Source organism: Vidua chalybeata, chromosome 2 (assembly GCF_026979565.1).
Source record: "Vidua chalybeata isolate OUT-0048 chromosome 2, bVidCha1 merged haplotype, whole genome shotgun sequence".
NCBI lineage: Eukaryota > Metazoa > Chordata > Aves > Passeriformes > Viduidae > Vidua > Vidua chalybeata.
The window spans coordinates 82,638,341-82,658,568 of NC_071531.1; the positions used below are offsets into that span (position 1 = coordinate 82,638,341).

At 37.8% G+C, this 20,228-nt stretch overlaps 1 protein-coding gene across 2 annotated transcripts; it reads right to left on the reverse strand.

Moving 5' to 3' along the window:
- On the reverse strand, positions 1 to 20,203 carry MRE11 (MRE11 homolog, double strand break repair nuclease). Of its 2 annotated transcripts, XM_053934354.1 has the most exons (19): positions 20,008 to 20,203; positions 19,370 to 19,502; positions 16,763 to 16,923; positions 16,063 to 16,150; positions 14,982 to 15,123; positions 13,437 to 13,551; positions 12,222 to 12,407; positions 11,592 to 11,763; positions 10,794 to 10,874; positions 10,078 to 10,204; positions 8,258 to 8,358; positions 6,934 to 7,107; positions 5,670 to 5,732; positions 4,470 to 4,689; positions 3,496 to 3,579; positions 2,446 to 2,501; positions 1,917 to 1,987; positions 1,460 to 1,538; positions 1 to 358 (listed from the first exon to the last, which is right to left on the reverse strand). In XM_053934354.1, the coding sequence occupies exons 1-19, from the start codon at positions 20,025 to 20,027 to the stop codon at positions 314 to 316; spliced, it is 2,118 nt and encodes a 705-aa protein (XP_053790329.1). In that variant the 5' UTR covers positions 20,028 to 20,203; the 3' UTR covers positions 1 to 313. The 2 variants fall into 2 exon arrangements, with proteins under 2 accessions (XP_053790329.1, XP_053790330.1); XM_053934355.1 differs by lacking the exon at positions 20,008 to 20,203 and having other exon boundaries at positions 16,763 to 16,904; positions 19,370 to 19,442.
- Positions 20,204 to 20,228: the final 25 nt, after the last annotated feature.

Consider the following 20,228-nt stretch of genomic DNA (forward strand, 5'->3'; position numbering starts at 1 on the left):
TTTTCTATAAAAGATATAACTGTCATTTTTATTATCATCTCAAAAAGAAAACAGAGTTTCAGAGCTTTAGAAAGAACTTGCACTTTCAGGCAGTACTTTAGAATATGAGACCTTCCAAACAACGTAACAGACATTATACCCATTGTGGTGCTGCTGAAAAAAACCAAGAAACCCAAACCAAACCATTTCACAGAAGTGAAAATGGAAGGCAAGCCATCATTTACAGAGAAATATCACACAGACAAAGGTTTGCAAACTGCTTTCCATTTTCTTCACAAACTTCCACAGTCTCTCTTGCACAGTGAGCCAGGAATCACTTAGTTCTTCTTGATGTTGCAGGGCTCATGAATGGATCGTCCTGCAGTTTGTAAAGAGATACACATTACTAAAATTAGCAGGCATTCCAAGCCATAAAAAAACAAAGTCACCTTTAGATTAAGCTAGAAAGCCTGGTCATACAATCCCATGTTTTCTGACAGATCTGTTTTTGTTGGTTTTGATATGAAAGAGGTCATTTCTTGACTTAAAAGTCCGTGTGACATATGTGCAGCGAATAGAAGTTTATGTCAACATGACCACAACAGCTACTGTGAAATAAGGAACAATCTGTATTTCAGTTGTAAATAAGCAGCACATACCTCAGTAAAACTATGTCTATATACACATTGCACATCATAATTTACTAATATTTGTATGAATCAAAAATACTGTTTATTTTTGCATATTCATGCAAACATATTTTTATTTCAGGTACAAGAAGAGATAGCACAGTGGGGAGAAGGGACAAGAACATAGTATTTTCTCTGAGGTGGCCATCATCTGACACTGTTAAGGAATGGATTCTGACCATGCATGACAGACTGTGAAAACAAACTGCACAGTGCTTGACAGAATAGACTGTCTTCTATTCAGTGCAAAACTGTGTAAAAAGTTCTACTTTGTTTAATCGTGGAAGAAACTATTTCCTAGCAGCTCAAAGATACACTCCAAGAACAGACATATTAGACTTGAAGACAGTGTTTTAAATGTTTTAAGAACTGTACTTAGATAATTTGCAACAATAAAATGCCCTGAAAACAGCCATTTCTAAATGAAAAAAAAAAGTCTTCCTTTTTACAAGAATAAAATATATAATTAAATGAAATGATATAGCTAAGCACCAGAAGAGATTATAATTACTTTCTCTCCCAGGCAATTCCAGGTCCATATTTCAGTAATGACAATTCACTGATTAAAAATGGAAGGGAAAAATGATCGGGTATTTTTCTGAGGTCCCTTCTAGCCTTATTTTTGATAGTTATGCAGGTAGTCTAATCAAAGTTGGTTGCAATAATCTAGCCCTGTTAGTGAAAAAAAATAATAAATTAAATTTCACTCTGAAATGCTTTACTCAAATAGCTGTAAAATAGTGAGCTATAGAAACTTATATGAAATAAAAGTAAAAAATAGTACTGTATACCTCATCTGACTCAAAATCAACTCCTCTGGATGCTTGGCTTTGTGAACCTCTTTTACTAAGTGAAGACATAGTTGGCAACCTTGAAACATACAAAGAGGAAAAAATGGCATCAGCATGTTCTCAGTCACCAGGCATTCCAATAACTTCCCCTTTAACTTAAGAGCTGCACCACCAATACACAAAGTAAAAATAAACAGACCTAACAATAAGTAGCACAATATAAATTCTTAAAATAACTATCTTCATACTAAAGCTCTGATCAAGTTTACCTCCATCAGTAATCTAATTTTTTCTGTTATAGGAAGATAACCCATATTAGCAAGTAAAAATTTATATAAATTCTCTAAGCAGTGTTGTGACTTTCTTAAAAATTTGATAGTCAATCAGACCCTTGGACTCTGCCGATTGCCAGTCAGAAATAAGGCATACATTGCATTCATGAAGCAAACATACTGACCTTTGATTTATTTTAGAAGAGGAAGGAACAAAAGAAGTATCTTCTGGATCAGAATCCACATCTATAATATCCTGAAAAAAATGTATAAAGTTTTTCCACAGAATTTATCCTTACAGAGAGAGTGCATAATGTGTCAGCACCATAGCAAAGAACCTCTGGGTTTTTTCCAACTATACACCTATTTAGTTAGAATAATACACACTTGAGAGGCTTTCAGGCTAGAACTACACAAATTTGCAAATACAGTGCAAGTTTATCCTTCACATCTTTGACCTTGCACAACCCATCAAAACACTCATGTATAGACGCCTTGTATCTTAGACTATGGTCACAAATAAAACATGGCTTTTCTCAGACAAACACCATAACAAAAAAGGATACAAAAGGTGTACAGATTAACATGTAGAAACTTAATGCTGGAACTGACAGTTTGGGAACATCTGCTGATTTAGGCTAATGTTAGGCGTAGTTATTTTTCAAATCAACAGTAAAAGACAGCACAACTTCACTCATACAACAAGGTGCTTACCTCAGAGTAAGACTGGAATGAATTTGAAGAGTGGTCTGTTTTCGAAGACCTAAAGGCTGGAATAAAACATATGCAATACTTTTAAAATGCTCACACAATTAAAAGCAAACAACATTATACACTTCTTTTAAGATCTGCCTAGCATGCATTTCCACTGCAAAACACCCTGTAAAACAAACAAACCAACCCAAAACATAAATTAGGTCTGTCAACCCAAGGATATAACCCTCTGTGCAGCTGCAGGTGCTTCCCAGTCTGGTTAAAAAACCATCAGTAACGCTGGTTAAGTGGATATGAAAAATACTACTGTAACTGAAATTCCTGTATACAGGCTAATTATGAACAGACTAATTATGAACATATCTGATAAAATTCATTTCTCTGCAATATTTCCTTTGCTTAAAATTTAAAATTAAGGTAATTTGCTGATTAATTTAAATTTCAGTCTGCCTTGGGGTATTTTGTGGGGCATTTATGTGTAGTAGTGAGCAGTATTTCTTTCATTAATTCTCAGATGACCTATGCTGTTTCCTCAGCGCCTTTCCTCTACAGCAAGGAACATCTACTCTCAGATATGTAGGTGGCTTAAAGATAACATTTTCTTCCCTAGTAAAAACTGGCATTTCCAAAACTCACTACAATGTAAGGCTAAATGCATTTGTATTAAAGCTTACTAACTTGTAAACATGAGTCAAATATAACTTTTTATCCCCTGAGGAATATTCTGCCTAAAATATTAAGACACATTCTTTCTATGCTTATTCCTTAAGAAACTGCATTATGTAATGTTTCCTATTTGCAGTTCTAGCCAGAAGTTCCTAACACATTCCATTTTACCCCATGACAGAAGAATATCACTAATTTTTTTCCTTTTCTTTTTTCTTTCTCTCATCACTCTTAGTTATTCTATTTCATTAGTGCTGAAGGAAACTCTCACAGCTGAAATGGACTAATAGAATAAAAGGCAATAAAACCACTTCATCATTAAACAAACACCTTCACTACAATTTGAGAGAGCAGATCAGAGTAACAGACAGATCACAGGCCTACCATCCATGATAGACATATTTTTGCCAGGCACAGATACAGGCTTGTAGGATCTGCTGCCAGAAGCTGACTCTTGGCTAGTGGCTCCTGTAGAGATAACAAAAAAAATGCAAATCTGTTCAGCAGTTATTTTTTTCCCTCTTTAGTCTATCATTACTGAGTCACTTTAAAAAGTCACTTTACTCCTCACTTTCTCCTTGAATTAAAGCCCTCCTTACATGCAGAAAAACTGTCAAGTGTTCAAAGGTCCCCAGACACAACCTCTTAACGCACACAGCTCTATTCTGTGGGATCACAACAGTGTTGGAGCACAGGCTCACAGAACTAGTTTAAAAGCACTAACCAAATCAGACCCAAGATGACAGCCTTCGTTTCAACTCAACCCACTCTCAGACATTTGGGCATACTACTGAGACAACTCAAAGGAGTTATTTATATATATATATACATACATATACACACAGTAAAAGTACAACTGTAAAGGAAGTACCACTACCACTGCAAAGTGTACAATCACACTCAGTCCAGGAGCTATTTAACTCTTTTTGCTTAAGAAACACTCCCCATTTTTTCAGTCACTAGAAACATTGAAGTCTCTTGTCAATTACAATAGGATAGAGACAATCTGTACCTCCTCTTTACACTGATCAAATGCATTACCTTTAGCAGTAACAAAGGTCTATCCATGCACTTCACTGTACAGACCTTCCCAGTAATGCATCTTTTAGGACTAGACTATGTTTCCACAGCTGGGAAGCATGATTTTTTTTCTTTTAATCACAATGAAAAAGTCTCAACTTAAGCCTTGTATGGCAGTCAATTGTATGTAATAGGATATCACAAGTATTTGAGAAGAGTTTTTTTTTTTTCCAGTAGCAGTTCTTAAGCAGCAAATTTCCACTTGATGGAAGCATTAGAAGAGAGTCACCTTTTAAAGAAAAAAAAAGTCAGGAACTGCAGTACAAAGTTTTTCTTACCTCTTCCTCTTCGAGATGAACCTCTTGCTGTTGAATTTTGTCCTCTTGCACCTCTTGCCCTACCTCTTCCCCTACCCCTTCCTCGGCTCAGAGTTGAAGAAAGGCCATCACTTGGATTGCTTGGATTGCCTGTCATCTCAATATCCATGGAATCTTCATCACTGAAGGCTGCAACCAGAATTTCATCCTCAGATCGGTGGGCTCTGGCCCTGATCATTGCCTGACATGGAAAAATAATTACAGGAAAAATAATGTTAAATCATGAAACACACCATTGCTAAATCCTAGTTATGTACAATAAATATATAATATAACTGTAAGTAAAAATGTGTAATTCTAAACCAGCGAGGCTTAGAAGACACAAATCCAGTGTTATGGAAGACGAGGACACCTGTGAAAATACTTATTTAATTAGATGTGTACATATAAAGTAGTTAGCTAAGATCTGATAACAGAATGGAGCTCATTAATGTGACACATTTATCAGTGAAGTTTGGTGAACAGCTCAGGTCATCCTGTGTCAGCTACATGTGTCTGCTCAGAGAAAGCACTCTATGGGCTCCACTGACCTGAACCCTATTGATGACAATGGGTGCCTAAGACAACGAGCTCAGGTGATTATATCCCAGATTAGGAGGACTGAATCTCACCTCAGGTGTCCTTGAGCTCAAAATTTCATTGCAGTCTCACATAACTTGCAAAGACAAAGGAGCACCCATACTAACAGTGGTTGGCCATTTTCTTTGGAAATACATATGCAACTGAAGTACGAATACGTGAGAGATTTAAGAGACTGCTGATTAGGACACAGTGCCTAAAGGTTTACCAATAGGTTTACCTTTTATTCCAATAATACCACCCATTACAGTCCATCCACATGTCCACTGGTGACAAGATCACAAAGAGCTTAAGCTGAAAGATCTTTGGAAGTCACCTGCCTGGTCTAACCTCAGTTAAAAGCAAGAAATAATGAACATTCAGGTTCACAAATTTGTATAAGAGACCTCAAAAGCCAAATTGAGCAGTAGCTCAGGTACGTATTATCGTAACAAAGATTTAAAGCAGACTTAGTAAGCCTTAAAGGCACATTTTGGCAAGGACAATGCTGAAGTATTGCTGAAGCATTGCTAAATGACTGCATTTATATGCAGAAGTCACCACTCCATTTTTCAGCCTATGTTCAAAACTCAGAGTAATTACCTCACGGACTTCCTTATCCTCTTCTTCAGTATTCTTTTTTCTACTCTCCCTGAATTTTCGCACCTGAATAAAAAAACAGTTCCTGTCAAAATAACAGTTCACATCATACAATAATCAAAATACAGTAAGTGCAAAGCTTTTATCACTGAATCATAAAGTCAAGCTCATGTAAGAAGTGGAGAGTCCAAGAATAACTGAACAGTTTGTTTAGGGCCCTTTCATGCTATCCTGTGGTTTAAGAATCTCACATTCTCTTAGTAACTGGAGCTACAGTGCTGGGAAGGAAGAAAGCCTGGCACAGGATGAAGGAGATACTCTATTAAAGAGGAGTATAGTAATTTTGACAATAAGGGACACTGAAATATGAGTAACTGGAAAAAGAGGTAGAGATGAATAAGCAAGACAGAAAATAACTATTATGAGAAGAGACAATGTTGCAGTACATGTACAACTAAGGAAGCACAACTTGACAAATATGGAAAAAGACATGAGGCATGACAGACAGAAGACATTAGCTCTAAAGACAAACAACATCAAAAAATACACCCTAAAGTGTCACAGAAAGCTTGCAGGCACTGATTGTTTATTGTCTCTTTCAACCCCTCATGAATTAAAGCAATCAGTAAGAAAACATGTATATGCAGCCTTCCTTCCCCACCAAATTATTCTTTAAACAGTGCACAGATAAGCTGCAGAACAACTACTTCTACAATACTGAATATTACAGCTGAATACATGGACTCATGTGAAAGCTCAACTAGTTGACAAAAATGTCTTTCGGGGTTGCTCAATAAAATACACATAAACCAGGCTTGTCTCTAGGATACCCTGAGCTGCAAGCAAGGGTAGAAGCAAGTAGAGCATCTGAAGGATAAATTTCCTTTATGCTTGTCCTGTTCTTGTACTCCCCCCTAAGCCAATACGAAAAAAGCTGCTAAGAGATTATACCTACCATCTTTCTCACAATAGTGGTAAATATGTAGTTCTACATGTATTACACAGATTTTTTTTTATGAACATGTGTGCGACCTAAACCCCATTTTCAGTATGAGTTTTGAAATCATGTATTTGAAACTTCACCATAAATTAATTATTCATTTATTAATTGCAGAAAATTACTAGAGGCAAGTGTTGCCTCTGCTTGTGGCAACAGTTGCCTCAAGCAGATGCTTCACACACAGGCAAATCTATTAAACCATGTTTGAGCACTGATTTTTCTACTGTCTTGACCTCTCTTGGGGAATCAAAATGAACAGAACACTACCTCCTCATCTATTTTTTCTTCCACTGCATCAGTGCGACGCTCCTTGAGAAATCTCTGCGTTTTTTCTAGTTGAAATTTCACCAGCTCTTCTATGGCATCTTTTTCCTCTTTGTCCACAAACTCTTGCACTGCTTCTCCCATTCCTCTTTCAGTTAGAAGTGAAAGCTGTACTTTCTTTAGAATTGGGGAAAACAATTTGTTAAGAAGCATCTGCCATTAGAGAAAGCAAGCAATATTCCAGCTGTTTCAGATAAATATTACATTAAGTTGGTTGCAAAAACAGTAATGTGCATTGCTTATTTAAATCAGAGAAAAGCCCACCAGCAAGCAAATGTTACTTGTCATAAACCAGTTACCAGCTCTTGCAACTAGCACGTCACATTTCCTTTACAGAGAGTATTTTTCAAACTAGTCAAAGCAGAAGACTTTATGAACAGTAAAGAAACCGCAATGCTAGTAATATCTAAAATAAAAACTTCCAGGAAATAATGCTTCTCAGGGGAATAAACTTCCTAGCTATTATAAAATAAAATGCTTAAATAAAATAAGTATAACAAAGGAACATGATTTATGCTGTCCTAATACTGATACCTAGCATGTGTCTAAGGTTAGGCAAGATGATGTAATTTGAAGGATCTTTACCTCAAGAATTCTTGCTCTAAAGACTTCCTACAACTGAAATAGCTTCTGGAAGTTATGTTTGATCAACTATATCAAGCATTTGTGCACCTGGCTCACTGATTTTTTTTTATCTCATAGATGTTACTGCACAGGTGCTGGGAAAGGGAAATATACTGGATTTAACAACAGGGTAGGAAGAAAGCAAATTATCAGGGGTCTCTCTTCCTTCTCCTTGCTCTGCTTTAAATAAAATGTGGAAGTGCACTACATCTGAGGACACAAATATACTGCCAAGTAACAAGTGACTCTAAGTCAGCCGGTAATAGTAAATGCTACAGTCTCACACTGGCCCTAGAGTAAATTAAGGTACCTCTTCCCTCACATGCTGCCTCGTATTTTCCTCCTGTACATGAGTACATGACACATGTACAGGGCACACACTGCAAGTTCACACGAAGAGCTATCATGCTCTCAAACCAGTGTGTCTTCACACACCTACACAACCTATACACAACAGTTACTTGCTAATCTAAGACACACACTTCATGTGGTAATTCTCAGACAGTTATACGGGAAATAAATTCACTTCTTGGTGAATATCAGAGTCTTTTCAGGGCACACTACTTCCATTAAGAAAGAAAGAAAAAAAGCTAAAAATATCATATGACATTAAAATGGGAAATTATAAAAAGTAGAAAAATACCTTTTCTGCTGTCTGGAAATACTGCTTTACAAGGTCTTCCACCCTCAGTGTTGTTCCCTCAGCAGGTCTGCTAACCAATTTTCCAAAATTAAGATCGATGTCTAGAAAATAAAAGCACAGTGGCATCATCCAGATTTACAGCTTTTAATTATTACCATCCCACTGAACCATCCCACTGACAGTAGCAGGAAAAAAGGTTAACGCAAGCCTCCCAAGAATTGTGGTCCCTTTTATATGTAAAGTTTTTTGCTCTTTTTAGAGTCTATTCATTGGAAACATGGAGAAACATAATAATTGTGCAGACAACTCCACATCTAGCAGCTATAAAGAGTTCTAACCAACATATGTCTGGAATTATATACTGAACACTGTGCTCTTATAATTGAACTCTAGACGGTCACAAATGGAAGAAAACCGTAGGAGCCACGAAAGCACTAAAGTTTTTTATAAGTAACCCATTTACTGGAAAAGAGATTCTCCTCCACAGCACACTGACTGATTTTCAATAGAAAATAGCTCATCCCCCCTTCTCAGGCAGCAAGGTAGGAATGGCAGGATGAGAGGGATAATCATCCTAGGTTAGCACATACCACACAAATAACATAAAGCTACTATAGACTGCTTTAGACTATAGACTGAAATCCTGAAGTCTTAACATCACCTGTACTGAACCACAATGTGCACATATAATGAAAACATTGAGTGCTTCCCTTGTATTAGAGGCTGTGTAATAAAGAAATGCAAAAGCCACTTTCACATTCCCTTCCTAAAGCTGCACACCCATTAAGTAGGAAAAGTAATTGAAACATGGTGGCAGATGTGGTAGCTACTGTGTATTATGAAAATGTTAATGAGGTTTTACAACTATAAAAAAGGAAACGAAAGCAAAATAAAGCAAGATCAATACAGTATAATTTTAAAAACGCCTCACTAAAAGCAGTTTTTATCCATTAAACAATGTTTTGAACTTCATAGAACTGATAGTATTCATAAAAACTATCACTGGAACTGGACAATGCACTTGCAATGTACTAATCCAAACTAGTAAGAGTTTTTTAGCACATTGTGTTCCTGTACAAGCTGAATCTTCATTAGCAACTATTACAAATCCAGTATTTGGACAACATCTATTAACCATTTATTAAAAATTCTAGAAACAGTGAGAAATGCTGCAATAGTAACAGCTATTGGTTTTGCACAAATATTTGAATAGAAACAAACCTGGAAGAGAAAAGCCAAAAGTACCTCATACACATGATTAATTAGAGCAAACAAAATGCTATCCTACATTTGGATCTTTTTTTAAAATATCTGAACAGCTCTTAAGCCCCTACCCTTCATTACTATTTTAGGTATGAACAAATGAACTGGTACAAAATAAAATTAAAATATAAATGGAAAAAGCACTATACCCCCATTTCTTTTCCTTCAAACCAAATCATCTTATTCTAAGAAATCTTGGGAGTAAGCCACTTAATGCCTTTCATAGTAATTATCACTGAACCGAAGAGTAACTCAGTCTGGTATGGGGCTATATGTATTACTGTAAATAACTCAGTAAGGTCTGAGGCCAAAGGAAAATGAAACTGTTTATGAATAACTGTCAGAAGATGCTGTGCTGAATATCAGAATTTTGGACAAAGCCAGAAATAGAAAAGAAATAATTGTGCAGTATCTACACTTAAATAAGACAATGCATCTTTACTCCTCCTGTAACACATTAGATGGTAGACACCAAAACTTTGCAAGTGCTGGGCAACAAAATACAGACAGATGAATGAAAACAAAAGCAAGCCAATGATTCCTTCTTTCATAATCACCTTTTTTCTCTTTTTGTTCACGATGCCTGAAAAAGTGTATGATGTCTTTTGGGTTAGCCACCCTATGCATGTACTTCTGGCTGAAGCGATGGACACTGAATGGTTCAAAGCCACCTGCATAATCAACCTAAGTGAGGAAAGGAAAAATTTAAATATGAAACAAAAATAAGTGTAGAAGCCACACAACTCAAAACAGATTTGTTATGCTTCAAAGGAAAAAATTAATAGTAAGAAATAAGTCAATCTAAAATTAATGCCTTACTATGCATAGTAAGTTAACGGCTAGTGACAGCCAGTTAATGCCTGCCACTATTAATAGAATAGTTAATGGCTAATGACAGCTAATAATAACATTAACAGAAAAGCTAATAACAGCTCATATTTATAACCTGTTCTTAATTTGTTTCATTTCCTAGCCTTCACAACAGTTTCAGTTGGGTTAGGAATGCACACAGGATAATATGACTTAAAAAACTTCACAGTAAATAGCCATTTTTGATGTCTTTACTCAGAACAGCAGTGAAGTACATTTATGACCAATCTCATCCTTTACCTTAGTGTACTAGTAAACAGAAGTATGGCAGGTGATTTATATTTGCCTGTACACAGCAAAAAAAAGTATATATTATGTCTTTACACAAAAAGCATGACTTTGCTTTGAAACTTTTCACAGTGACCTTTAAAAACAAAGCAATCCAAGCTGAACAATTTCTTACTCTTAATCTTATGATAGGCTTCTCTGGCTGGCGGGGATTTCCCAAGCGTTCTCTTTCTGCAGTGTCCAGCATCAATTCCACCTGTGAAGGAGAATTATAAGTTCAGTTCTGCTTTGTTCTCTTACAGATACCTGAACACTTCAAATATAACTGTAAATACATCCAGTTGCAAGGGAGCTATCAAAAGAAATCAGTATAGAATGTGCTCTCATTCCTGAACACGTATGTACCAGTATGCAGCCAAAAGCCATTAAGAATGACTGACAAAAACTTGACAATGAAAAGCTTATCCTTCAGATACAGTGTAGTCCAGCAGTATCTACACCACTAATCTCTCATATTTTATAGCCACTATGCTTTGCTAAATTTCTAGTTCCAGGGAAAAGCTGAAAGAGTCACATAAACCAAGAACTAAGCAATGAATAAATTTGCTTAGTTACTTCTGCCACTTCAGACTGCATGGCTGAGCTCTCAGGGTTTAGGTCAACGTATTTATGCTGGTTCCAAAGTGCACATCCAACACTGCCCCACTCTTAGGTGCAAGCTTTTGTACAAAAATCATATGGACACCCAAAAAGCAGTTCCAGCCTAATTTAATAGGTCCTCCCCATCAAGGAATCTGGAAGCCAAGGCTGCAGAGTGAGTGTCATGGAAGTAGCTTCCTATGGAAACACTGCCTAAGTTCATTTTAATATGGGTAAGACACAAGATTTTTCATCTTCCAGTCTCAAAACCAGTAGCAGATCCCATCCCCTGTCCATACACTGATATCCATAAACTGTTAGCACCACAAGTTACCTTTTCCATGCAGAATGCCTGTATTGCCTGAGTAACATTAGGATTGTCAGGATTAAAAAGATCTGGATGATCAGCTAGAACAATATCCTCTATATGGAAAGTTCGCACTGTCTCTAGAGCAATCTTCTCCATTTTCATTTTTTTCCCTTTAACATGCAGCAAACCTATGTGTCTAGAAGGAGAAAGGTAACTTACTAGAAGATAAGAGAACTATGGTATAAAGATTTGTTTTCAAATTGATGTTTACTTTTCAGGAACAAAATTTCAAAAGCTACAGAATGATCTGTACTTCAGGGTTGGCCCTGAAAACTTCCATTTTATTATACTTAGATTGTGCTTATTCCATGTACAAGCACCTGCACTCAGTTCCTTGTATTCCAATTTAGCAGTATGTAACTCCTTTTAGCTAAGTTCCATTTGCTTCAAATGTTAGATTAAATTGTGAGCAAAGCAGAAGTTATACCAGGTACTCATTCCATCTACTTTGTTTATTATGTCACACTCTGAAGCTAATCCACCCAGTAATACAAGTCTTTTCATACTGTATTCAAGTATTTTTCTGTTCTCAACAGAACACTTGAGACATGTAAGATGAGGCATAAACAAGAACAAAAAGAAAAGCTCACGCACTTCTTCACAGCTTCTCCAGGGGACAGAGATGTCACCACTGAACTTCCTGGCTGAGAAACATAGAAACGTTGCTGTTCATTTTGGAATGGAGCTATTTTGCACTCATGTTCATGACCCCACACAACAAGATTAATAAAGTCATCTAAAAACTGCTCTGGAATGTAGTTGGTAGCTCCATGTTTGCTCCTGTTCAAGAGAAGAGAATAATAATGGATGGGCAAGGGGAGAGTGAAGGAGGAGAAAAACATCAGTGTGATTTAAAATGATACAGGAACTCCAGCAATAATATCAGGCATACACGTCAGCTCTTCTCCACATTTATTCCTTACACAGTTGTTTAGTGTTTGGTTAAACAAAAGGGCAACTTACACAGCTCACTGTTTTACATAACTCACTGTTTTCTGCTCTCCTCCTTTTATTTGGATATCCCTTTTCTTCTTACTTGGCTTGTAAGACTTTTGGTTTTTTTCTATATGAATGCTTTTATAGCATCTCATGGCAATCAGTTTTGGTTGTTTTTTGTTTTTAAATAGTGGGAAAAAAACAACTGAATTAAACAGACATGGGACAAGCCATCCCCAATCCCTTTCTGGAAGACAAGGGAGATGGGGGAGTGAGTGCCTTCAGTCTACAGGACAGAAATCAGTACACAGGGTAACATGAGCTCTATTTGTTTAAGTCTGCCTCACCATTATTTGAACATGAGGATTGCCCTCTTTTTCAGGAAAAATCAGAAGAAAGTATTTGGAAAAGAACACTGCCTGTTCTTACTACTACTGCTGGGATAAGCTGTAGGCAGACAGAACATGTTACCTATCTGTAAAGCACAGCAGTGCAAGGGAACATAGGGTACTTGCTGAACTATGGTTCAAACAAGGACAGAAAATACAGTATGAAGTTTGGTGTTCTGCCAGCTCTAACAAGCAGAAAAGACCTAATTATATGCATATAACACTACAAATCCTCCTCTGCCTCTGACTATAAAAGTTTGGGAAGAGATCTCCCAACTCCCCAAACTCATTTATTTCAAACCTTTTCCTTTACAATTCTTCTCCAAAAAGGGCTGTAAAACAATGTTCTCACTTGTAAAAATCTTAAGAAATCAGCTACTCACAAGAAGCATGAAGTAACACAGCTGGCTTGCTCACCTATCCTTTTCCAGGCAGTTTAATGAAGTAACACAGTAAGTTGCTGTAATTCATTCAGTACTGTTACCTATTTTGATGAATCACAAACAAGTTAAACCAACTATCTTCATCTTCCTTTGGTCTCAGCATGGTTACTTGCTTATTGACAAACATACGATACAACCTCTCATCTGGAATTGCTCCTGAAGTGGACAAACAAACAAAACTAAATTTGTGTAGTAAACAAGTCTGTATTTCGCAGCATTTTTACTAGCAACTCTATTTAAAAAAGCATAAGGAACAAAAATATAGCAGACTCCCAGTACCCAAAGTGGACTTAAAAGAAAGCTGGAGAGGGACTTTTCAGAAGGGAAAGCATGATAGGACAGGGGAATGGATTTTAACTGAAAGAGGACAGATTTAGGTTAGATATTACGATGAAGTTCTTTACAGTAAGGGCAGTGAGGCACTGGAACAGCTTGCCCAAGAAAGTTGTGCATGTGCCATCCCTGGAAGTCACTAATTATTTCCTTGATGTTTTTAACTAGGTAAAAAAAAAAAAAACAAAAAAAACCAAAACTATCCTTAGCGAGGCTCATGATAGATATCAATAAATCCCATATGGAGTGTCCATGTTTTGTATAAGAACAAATGCTCTCTGAATCAGAGAAAGTCACAAAGGTATAAATAATTCTGGCACAAACATAAAGAAACAGGCCATGAACATCTTCATGCAGCAATGCTGGTACTTTAGAAAGTTGTTGCATTTTCCAGTAACAACTTTGGTATTGAAAACTTATATATTTTGATATTAGAACATTCCACTAACTGCTAACCTTTCAAACATCTAGCAAACTTCCAAAGTATCTCATTAAACACACAAAATCATGGCCAACAAGGATTTCATTTAGAGCTATAAAATTGCTTGGAATTAAGTGTTTAAGCACTCATGACTGGACAAAAAATAAAGGTGAAAAATAAGACCTTAATAGTTAACTTCTCTAGACAGAAAGCAGTCAAAAATAACCATTCTAAGTATGAAGTGAGGGTAGATGGGAATTCAGTGGAGAAGAAACAAAGGAACAAACCTGAAGCTGGAAACATATCACAGAACCACTTTAAAGTATAAAACTCTTTAGTTTCTTCAAGGAAACTGAGATGACCCCCGGCCAATGCTACTTATGAACTTCAGACAGACACATAAGACATTAGATTTCTGCTCGGACAGCTTATGTTTTTAAATATAACCAAAATGGTACATAAACATCAGGTGTTTAACTTTTGCCTAAGAAGGATGAAATGAGACAGAGAGAATTTAAGAGTGTGATTGCTCTGACTTGATACACCTGCACTGTGATTAAGTGAAGCACGGTTCATTTATCACCAATAAAAGTACAAATATCAAGTTTAGGAAGATTTATCTAAATGAGCAAAAAAAAAAACCCTGTCAGCTAATGACACAAAGCAGGAGGAAAAACCTGACATTGTCACAGAATTTATATGCTTTAATTTAGAAGCATGTACACCTTCATGTTTGTTGCAGCCTTACACATTTGTTCCAACTTTATTTAGACCTATTAAATTTCAGTAATATATGAACAGTCTAGTCACAGTCTGGCAGACAAATACTTACCCAAGCCATACAGAGCAATTTTTGTTCTACCTTTACGCAATAAAATGGGACTAATATCTATTTTCTCCACAGAAGTTGAACGTCCAAAGTGATTCAGCAGTCCTGCACAGCTTAAAATATCCAATGCACACAGTGCATCTGCCTACAACAAATATTAAGAAACAAATACAGAATTTGAATAGAACATTAGAGTATTTGAATAGAACATTTAAACTTTCATGTCTAAATTAAAGTCTCAATAGTAAGAGAGAATATCTTTCCTTAAGTAAGTTCTCCAGTTGAAAAGCCTCATAACATATATTAAGGGTTTTGCTAATACTCTAGAGTACAAAAGCAAATCCCTTTTCCTTACAAGTCATACTTAATTTGAACGATATGAAATTAAACATTAAATCGTTCAGAAAAACAAAACCACAAAAAACTATTCAAACCAGTCTCAAGCCAGTCTCTAAACTACTACTAAAATTATCTGGTTAAGGTAACTACCTTATAGTAAGTTCAAAGTTAAACTGCTGCTAAAACATTCATCTCCGTGATACACTGCTATTTGATACTAAATGCAAAATTATTAATTCAACACATGCATTTTAAGGCTTTCTAAACATTCTTTTCCTGATTACTTTTAGTAGCTTGTTTTTAAGCCACCATTTCACTATTATTAGATTATCCTCCTTGCAAATGCATGATGCATATTGATTACATATGCACGAATCAAAATATCCAAATTCTCCTTCTTTAAGAAAGAAGCTTTCAGTCTCTACAGATAGAATGTTTCAGAAACTTTCTGAAAGACTGCCACTTCTTAGCATGAAAAGTGATTCTGTTCTCAATGACAGAAACCTACAGAAATTAAGAAATTAAACACAGTTCATATGGATCTCTTAGGTTATTTCCATTTGCTTTTAAATGTCACACTTAACTTGTTATCACTTATTAAGATAATTCCTAAAAATGCACAAAATATTTACACACAGAGTGGAGCAACTGACTAAAACTAGCGTGATCTCCCAGAACTGTATTTCTATACAAGTTTCTATTTCTGAATCTTTGTAATGCAACAGTAAATTATTATATGAATTACCCCTGTGGGATCATCATGATTGCCATGAATACTAAAAACTGGAATAGAAATGTTGAGATTTTCATCCTGATAATTCACCCAAGGAAACCTGAACAAAAAGAGGAAAAGAAGTTAAACTATATCTGCAAATTTGTGTATGATTCTCAATATTCTCTTCAAATTAATTTCATCACAAATAGATGTGGTAAAAATCAGAAAGAAGTGATTATGAATAAGCGTAAGCTTAAGCTTAAGCAAATGAAGATTCTTTCTTACTGTCTGGAATGGCACTTTCTATGGGGACTAGCACAGCAAAAGAAACTTTTTTTCTAGAACAAGCCATGAAAAGAATTGTACAAAAATTGTGTAGGTGGATTTGGTAGTGGATTAGGCTGTGCAACCTTTGCTTACACACAAGGAACTCTGCTGATTTTACCAAAACAACTCATGTGAATTGGATTACTTGCTTTGCACTTGCAAAATGGAAACTATACATTACATCAATATATCAAGAGTCACAGCATATTCAGAAGTTTCTCAAAATATTGTACACATTTCTTTACAGACTTAGATGACAGGTGAAGTTATCCTGTAAACTGTCCCACACAGACAGGCCTAAAAATTCCAGGTTCCAGTCATGGAGGATATAAAATAAAAATCACAACACATTCACGCAATACACAAACCAAGCCTTACACGATAATTATAGTAACATACTTACTTGCTGTAATGAAAATTAACTGCCTGATCACTCAAAATTTCAAACTGAACAGGACGATCACCCATGCAGTATTTTCTTAGTGACTCCAAACAAGAGTGTACTGTTTTTCTGGAGGGTTTGTTGTCGTGAAAAAGGTCCCCACCTAATAAAACAAAGTCCACCTGTATGTAACAAAAAGCTTTATTATTTTAATATAACATTTTGTATTACCTTGAAAGACTTCTAAGCAAATTGTTTAAATTATTTATTCTAGGGAGTTCCACATACTTCCTCAAATATGAGGAAATATACTTCTAGGTAAAAGGAATTAGTTGTAAGAGAAACGATATTTAACTTCCTTATGGAAAAAAAACCTAATTAAATTATTAATTAAAACAAAATCAAACCCAAAAAGACCCATTTATAAATAGCCATAGAAGAAAACAACTGATAGTGATAAAAAAAAAAAAATATTAGTCTACTATTGTAATAAGGGTCTCCAAATTGGCTCCTGAACATTTTTTGACAGGCATGAAAAGCTACATTATTTTCTCACTGCTGCACTACCTAGTGTGGAGATAGCTACTGGTTAGTAGCTATCACCACATTATTTTGAGAGCTAGCTGCAGCTTCTGCATATATTGCACATATTTAGCTTTTGGTAAAGCATTAGGAAAAAACCTTATGAAAATTATAAAGAATCTGACTGATGAATATCCAGTCCTTAAAAATGGAATCACAGAATTGTTTAGGTTGGAACTCTAAGATCATCGAGCCCAGGCATTAACCCAGCACTGCCGAGTCCAACATGGAACCATGTCCCCAAGTGCCACATCCATACATCTTTTAAATACCTTCAGGGATGGTGACTCCACCACCCTCTTGAGCAGCCTGTTCCAGTGCTTGACAACCTTTCCAGGGAAGAAACCTTTCCTAATATGCAGTCTAAAGCTCTTCTGATGCAACTTCTGGCCACTTGCTCTGGTCCAATCGCTTGTTGCTTGGGAGAAGAGATCAACTCCCACCTGGCTACATGCTCCTTTCAGGCAGTTATAGAGAGCAATAAGGTCTCTTCTGAGCCTCCTTTTCTCCAGGCTAAACACCCCCAGCTCCCTCAGCCACTCCTCATCAGTTTTGTGCTCCAGACCCTTGCACAGCTCCATTGCCCTTCTCTGGACATGCTCCAGCCCCTCAATGTCCTTCTTGTAGTGAGGGGCCCAGAACTGGACACAGCACTCGAGGTGTGGCCTCACCAGTGAATATAGGGGGACAATCACTGCCCTGGTCCTGCTGGCCACACTATTGCTGATAAAGGCCAGGATGCCATCGGCCTTCTTGGCCACCTTGCACATGTTGGACCATGTTCAGCTGCTGTCAACCAACTCAGGCCCTGGGGATGCAGCAGGCTTCCCTAAAAAGTGGAGCCAGTCTGCATACTGGGCTTTCTGTTCACATCAGAAGGGGGTCTCCTATAGCAACTTTTTTCTTCATGGAAGGAGTTTTGATATTGGGCACAGGCAACAATCTCAGCAACATCTCTATGCTAGATGAAGCACTGTCCTTGTTCAGTTCCACTTGCAGAGCCTCACACCTGTTATGCCAGGGCACGTGGGGATGTGGGGCAGTCATGGAGGAGATGAACCTGCTGTGCTGGGCAGGAACTTTTTGCCAATGCCCCCTGTCCCTTAATTCAGTGAGTTCACCCAGGGGGAGTGAGGATAGGGAATCCCCTGGATCGTGTGTCCTGTCTGCCTGTCAGGCCTGCCCTAAGGAAAGTAGGGTATGATTCCAGCAGTCTCTCTCATACACACTCCCTGATACTTCTCAACCAGAGCTGTGTCTGGACAGGGACTTCTGTCTGAGCAGCTCTATCAGCCATGGTGGATGCAAAGAAAGGCTATGGCTTTCTGCCAGATAGATACCACTGCTCGCTGGTGGAGCTGGCAGAGCTCAAGTGCTGCTCCTGCACAAAAAGTCGCACCACGGCACGTCTGTTTGCCATGTTGGAAGTGCTCCTGCTTGCTGCCACTCCCCAGGAGCTTCTTTTACAGGCGTAGGGGGAGGTCTTGGCTGGCACTGCTCCGGACTCCACCCAGGTCCCATCAACCACTGCGGGCTCCTGGTGGTTCTCGGCTCCCCCGACACTGCCTCAGTTCAGGAAGCCCCTCTGTCCGGCCCACCACAGGATTCTGCTGCCGATTGTGCAGGCACTGGCGCTGCCCGGCACCAGAACTGCTCACTTCAGCGACTCAGCACGGCATAACACTTCAAAAGCTTCTAACAAATCTCTGCTGATTTGCCAGAACTCTGTATATCGCTACTCTCGCTCTCCTCGGGTTATTTTTCCTCCTCGCAGTGACAAACCCTCTCTAGATAGCACTGAAACCAGTGCAGGCAATCCAAAACCACTGCTAATGCAACCAAAGTCATGATTCAGTAAGAATGCTCTCACAAAGAATCAGGCATTCCTTTTATTAAATCAGAAATGAAACTGAATGCAACAAATAGCTCAGTCATTTGATTTGGTATTACGAGAGAGTGTACCGGGATTAAGCTTTAGAGCTTCTGGAAGACTGGACCATATTTTCAACAGCCTCAGTCTTTCCCTCTCCAAAAAGTAGCACTTACTTCATTTTTTTGCGCGTGGTCCAGAATTTCATTAAAAGTTACAAATGTATCATTTCCACGCACTGGATCCTTCTCCAAATAGCCAAGATGAATATCAGTAGCAACGAGTATTTTAAAAGTATCTTCATCATCCCTGAATAAGACAGGAAAACTAGTGTCAGAGAGCAATACACAGAGGGAATTTCTAGACAGTCTTTACGAAGGTAAGCTTATCTGTCCAAAGTCACGAAACACGGAGATTTGCCATAAAACTCTATCAAGTATCAGTCCTGTAAGAGTCTCAAAATACTTCACTACTTGTATTGCAAACAGCACATCGCCAAACCAGCCAGTTGGAAGATTTGTTTATCCCAGTCATTCTGCTCCAGTCAAGGGATGCAAGCACCCCTCTGAAGTATTTAATTAAAAACTAAAGAACCCTTTGTATGCTTTTTGTTTTTAAAAATATTTGTTGAACAGTCTAATTCTCTCTTTGCACTGCTAAACTACACGTGCATGAAGGCAAACACGGTGATCATAAGGACCAGAGGGAAAACACAACTGATGATCCCAGCTCTCCTTAACTCATCCCAGACATACAAAACACTTGCTGCCTGATGTGTCAGGACTGCAAGGAGCTGCAGACAACGGGAGCTTACTGTGAGTTGATGGTGCTCATCCTGGTGCCGAGGTTCCTCACGGGAAGGCTCTGGCACAGCGCTGCCAGCTCAGAGAGTCAGCTTCTCTCTTCACAGACGGTACGCGAAGCGCAAGAGACCAAACCAGGCGCTGGGCCAGGGCAGGGACACTGTGAGGTGCGATCACACTGGACGATCACTGCCGCCGCTCCATCTCCCGCTCCCGCCGCTGCTCGGGCCGA